General features: G+C 38.3%; 2 protein-coding genes across 3 annotated transcripts in view; one reads left to right on the top strand and one right to left on the bottom strand.

Moving 5' to 3' along the window:
• Positions 1 to 555, top strand: part of LOC138019579 (RING finger and SPRY domain-containing protein 1-like) — a 23,591-nt gene extending 23,036 nt beyond the window's left edge. The window contains exon 17 of the mRNA XM_068866434.1: positions 1 to 555. This exon is cut by the window's left edge and continues 2,789 nt beyond it. The gene's annotated coding sequence lies outside the window, so the exon portion shown is untranslated.
• Positions 1 to 5,000, bottom strand: part of LOC138019581 (ornithine decarboxylase-like) — a 163,149-nt gene that overhangs the window by 391 nt on the left and 157,758 nt on the right. For both annotated transcript variants that reach the window (XM_068866439.1, XM_068866438.1), the window contains 9 exons: positions 4,763 to 4,848; positions 4,538 to 4,624; positions 4,308 to 4,442; positions 3,664 to 3,745; positions 3,399 to 3,482; positions 2,723 to 2,929; positions 2,175 to 2,360; positions 1,125 to 1,243; positions 1 to 554 (listed from right to left, as the gene is read on the bottom strand). The exon at positions 1 to 554 is cut by the window's left edge and continues 391 nt beyond it. In XM_068866439.1, the coding sequence (XP_068722540.1) occupies positions 422 to 554; positions 1,125 to 1,243; positions 2,175 to 2,360; positions 2,723 to 2,929; positions 3,399 to 3,482; positions 3,664 to 3,745; positions 4,308 to 4,442; positions 4,538 to 4,624; positions 4,763 to 4,848 (1,119 nt within the window). In that variant the 3' untranslated portion in view covers positions 1 to 421. The remainder of the gene's footprint in view (positions 555 to 1,124; positions 1,244 to 2,174; positions 2,361 to 2,722; positions 2,930 to 3,398; positions 3,483 to 3,663; positions 3,746 to 4,307; positions 4,443 to 4,537; positions 4,625 to 4,762; positions 4,849 to 5,000) is intronic.

Here is a 5,000-nt window from a genome sequence, read left to right as displayed (position 1 = left end):
ACAAAAATATTTCACTCTGATTTATAATGAGAATCCAAACTGACTTAAATATTGCAATGGAAATGAAAATATTTTCAACTGTCATCAAGTAGACCTGTCCATGTCAGTGGAATTTTTCCTGGAAGTCAACAGACAGTGACACCACCTGCAGTTCAAGACCACTGGAAATTAGCAATATTAACAACATCTAGGTTGCCAGAGTAAACTAACTACTTATTCTAACTCTTCAACGTGGTCTTTGCAGTCAACAGTTGTTTACTTATTCTGATGTGTGATAAATAAGCCAATAAAATAAGTACAATGTACGTAACAAAAAAAAATAAATGGATAAAATATATGATTACTATTGATATTATGGCTACATAGTGGCAAATGTTGCCTCCTGATCAACAAAAATTTGGGTCATAAGGCAAATAGATTTTTAAGGTGCAACAGACATAATTTCCAAGAAATCAGGAAGAGCACTGAAGACCGGAGCTTTGTGATTCAGAGGTTCATGGCAGGGTATGATGACGTGCAAACCAAACCTCTTCAATATCTTGCTTAACATTGGCCTGAAGAGAGAAAAAAAGATGACGTCACAAACCACTTTTCATTCAAAATTTGAAAGAATTTCGGTAAATGCAAAGACGGGGACCTATGCCTCCACTTGGGTGGTCATGGATCAAACAAGTGCTGATTTTGCTTGGTTTTACAAAACAACATTTCAAGGCAATGGAGACTCGCACAACCCACTGGGCTTGCATGGCCGAAGTTCATCCCGGTTTTAGTAGCAATGTAGTTTGCAGGGTTACCCCTTAACAGTATACTTTGAGGAGAAGAGCCAGAAAACCTTGCTTCCTGTCAGGAGATTAAGGGTGCGTTCGATTGACCGTATTCCAGAATAGGAATACATGGAATACAAGTCGTTTTTGCGGAGATTCACATTAAAATTGTCAACATTTGCTAAAATGCTATTTTAAACATTTTTTTTATCATCCTTGCAGCTTCGAAATGCGCCAAAGATACCGTTTTAATCATCACTCCACGTATTCTTATTCCGGAATAGGGTCAATCGAACGCGCCCTAAATTTTATATCAACTACAGAGAATACTAGGGTTTGGTGGACCACGTGTCAACGTACCAGCAACTCTGAGATATAGTGTAAAACTTCAGTGGTTTTTTGAAGCCATTGAAAGTGGATGCTGCTGAGCAAGTGTATGCTCCCATATTTCTAAAATACAGCCACTCACCAACACCAATCTATGAAAAATCAAAGCCAAAGGAATTCGTCAGAAGCAACTAACACAAAACATTTCAAAATCAACCAGTTGGTAAATAAAATTTGCCGGCCCATGACTTTGTAGAGCCTGCCAACAAGAGGAGCAAATTGTCCATTCAGGACCTACAACAAACGACCAACACTCTTGGATGCGAGTTACATGCTTTTCAACTATTTATGACCGAACTTGTAACTACTCAAGAATTCAAGTAGCTTGATAGGTAGAGCATCCGTCCCACATTACAGAGTTCATGGGTTTGAATTCTGTTGTCCTATCACTTGTCGCCAAGAAACTAGTTTCCCACCCTTTCCATGGACACATTACACCTTAAAACATCAATAGTTGCAGTTGGTAAAAATATAATAATATACACCCTTTTAATAAGTCTAATATATGCCTTTTTCGGCTAATGACGTCAAACTCATGCCTTTAAAATTTATTCAGAAAATGTACAAAGGCTTCAAACAAGAAAAGAAATCGGAAACGTTTTAGGCCTTTGTACATTACTAAATAAAATTTGAAAGCAAGAGTTCGACGTCATTAGCGGAAAAAGGCAAAACGGTGTATATTATACTGACGCTTGCTACCACACGGAAAAAGGATGAACAAATACACAATAAACTAACAATCTGGGGGAGAGAGAGACAGAACAAACAAAATTGTTGTTAATGAAGCATTTTCCTGATATATGTTTTTGTATCTTTTTCTGAGAAGAAGAATGTAAACAGCAAAAGGCTGCCCAATTTCCTCTTTTTATCTGCAAACTGTAGCCAGCAATGGCTTCCAAGATCGCTGTCAATATCAGCAGCTGCTGCATGTTTTAATTAATAACTTGCACATTGTTTCAACCTGCACATGTATGAGCTATTCAGCATACATCCATTTTAAGTTGAGAGCAAAGTCTTTCATACCTTTGGTAACATAACACTCTTGGTAATGCAGTCAAGGGAATCACAAGTAGGACCCCAAACACTACAAGGGAATTTGACAGCATCCTTGTCTTTCACACCAAGGACTTCAGGATGCACTGTTGCATGATCAAACACCAGGCAGTTGAACGAACCATAAACACCATCGTTCACATAATACATGAAGCCCTGAAAACAAAAGAGATAAAATTTACTTCAGATCAAGCACTAACAGTAGCCAGGAGGGGTGATCCTGCAATAAACTAACAAGGCTTCTTTCTAAATTTAACACAAATAAAATTCTAACTCTTTGCTCAGGATTCACAACATTTCTTAATACTTTCATAACATTTTAAAACTTCCTTGATACCTTTAATGGCTTGCTTTATATCCACCAACTGACCAATAATAATTATTTATTTCTACATAATTAAAAAAATGTACCCCACAAAGGAAAATTTAACTGAAAATTTCCAATACAAGTATAATTTCCTATGATTCCATAATTTTTGCCTAAGTTACAGGTTTTCTCTAATAAGTATCCAACTCACCAGTTCACAAGAGTCTTCCAATCCAGCAACTTCCAAAGACTTGTCATCCTCTATTATCTGGCTTCCCTTCACAGTGCGGCAGGCAACTATGTTGACAGCAAGAGTAAAGGCAGAAGCCGAATAGAAGCGCCCTGGTTCAGCTATGATATGCACACCTGAGCTGGCTGGAAACTGCTCTTCCAGCAATGGGTTCAGGATGGCACACACCTAAAAGGGAGACAAGATCAACAAGATTGTTTTGATCTTATAGTGGAAACCCGACTTTCTCAGTCTCTTATATGTACTCAAAAACTACAACACTCAGGGAAGGGTAGGTGCCCAACAGACGTAAACCATGAGCAGTCAACTCCTACCCCCTTTAAAAAAAACAACAACCTGTTTATTTACTAAAAGGGTACAGTCAGAGAGACAACCATCATCTCTAAATTTAGAGATCATGTAAAGAGACATTGTAGGATTGCTGATCAAAATTAATCAGCAAGCATTTCCCTTGGTGCATTTCTGGACAAAATGCTCTTCAAAACAGCTCCCTTCTCACTCTCAATGTGACCAATACATGCCCTTTAACTCATGAACACAAGAAATCAGTGCGAGTTCAGAAAAAAAACTGCTGATTAACAGGGGGACCCTTATTGCTCCTTTTTACACATGCCACAGTATATAAAACTTAGCTAACCTCTTCAAATGTAATAGCTGCATCCGGAGTTCCAGGAAATCCTCCTCCGATGTCCAATATGGTGAATTTGAAGCCCATTTGAGTCTGAATAACATAGGTTTAAATATATGATAGAGCTGCAATTTAAACACTTTCACACCCTTGAGGTCAGGCAATGCCTGGAATTTTTTAAACAAATAACCTTTACACAAAAGAGATTAAAGGGCAGACTCCACTTCCCTTCCAAATTAAGGAACCTTTCTTTTAAAAAATTGACTTTACTTACTGCAAGATCAAACACCCTGCGGGCTGCTGAGACAGCTGTACCAAATGCCCTTGCATCATAACACCCGCTGCCAACATGAAAGCTAAAAAGGAAATTAGATGAAAGCATCACAACCTGTAAAAAGTTTGCAATGTTGATGGAAAAGCTAGGCATTGAAATTGATATTGACATCTTTGGATAATGTTGACCCTGCCAGCAACTTCTCACATACAGTACATGTAGGCGGAGAGACAGGGTGCTGCCCACTGGCTGTTAGAAGACCACGGGAGTAATATCCACAAGGTTCCAAATTCAAACCCAATCACACCAAAAAAAGGATAAATGTGCCTTTGTAACGTAGTCTACCAACTGCCACATGTTCTGTTCTTGTTTTTTTAAGGACCATTAACTGTTTGCACTTGTTCATGAAAGTGTGCACAATGTTGAAAACCCACAACTGTCCACAAGGGGAACTTTGACCCCTTTGTGGTCAGCCTGGTCGTATTCGTTTCAAGGGTAAGACATAAGCTAGAAGTCAAAATGTAGCCTGAGTGCTCAAAAACAAAGACTACTTCTAACGAGGTCACCTTCTGCAAAGGTATTTTCATTTTCATTGAAATCCATGTACAGGTAATGAAAACAAAAAATTAATAACTAAGCATTACCTTACACCAATAACATTTAACTTCAGATCATGGGAAACCTGAAGAAGGTGACGGCACTGCTTCAAAGGAGCACCATACTTAATTCCAAGCTGGCAGAGTGACTTGGAGTCATCCGTGCGAATGCGAAGTAACAACCTGCAGAAGTTTACAATAATGAAAATCAAGATGCTGCATTAGATACACCACATGACATAATCTAGCACAAACTGCAGAAAATAATGATGATTTACCTGGCAGTTGGGTATATCTTTTTAATTTTGTGAAGTTCCATCTCGTTATCAAATGTCATAAGGGAAATTCCATGTTCTGCTGCAAACCTAAAAAACACAGGGTTGCTTTTGTTACCATAAAAAATTCAAGGTGTTTAAAAAATGAATCAGCTTCACTTCAAAGTTGCATGACTGCAAGAACAATCAAAGAATCCTGACAAGTTTAATTTGAGCTTGCTTACTAACCTGATATGTGATGCCTGTTTACAAGGGTTGGCATACACAATTTTGGATGGCAGTACACCCAAACCTAACATTGTCTGCATCTCAGTCTACAAAAAAAAAAAAACGGTTTCACTTATAAGAAATGCTTCCAGGCCAACTTTCCCCGCTGTAACAAGTCTGTCTGAAGAAGTCTGCCAACTGAAGCCTGGCCAAAAAACGAAACCATGTAATTCAGGAGCAACAATAAAAGACAAAGAAA

This window comes from Montipora capricornis, chromosome 10, assembly GCF_036669925.1.
Source record: "Montipora capricornis isolate CH-2021 chromosome 10, ASM3666992v2, whole genome shotgun sequence".
NCBI classification, from domain to species: domain Eukaryota; kingdom Metazoa; phylum Cnidaria; class Anthozoa; order Scleractinia; family Acroporidae; genus Montipora; species Montipora capricornis.
The sequence above is the reverse complement of the archived record's forward strand: the minus strand, read 5'-3'. Positions and strand labels throughout refer to the sequence as shown.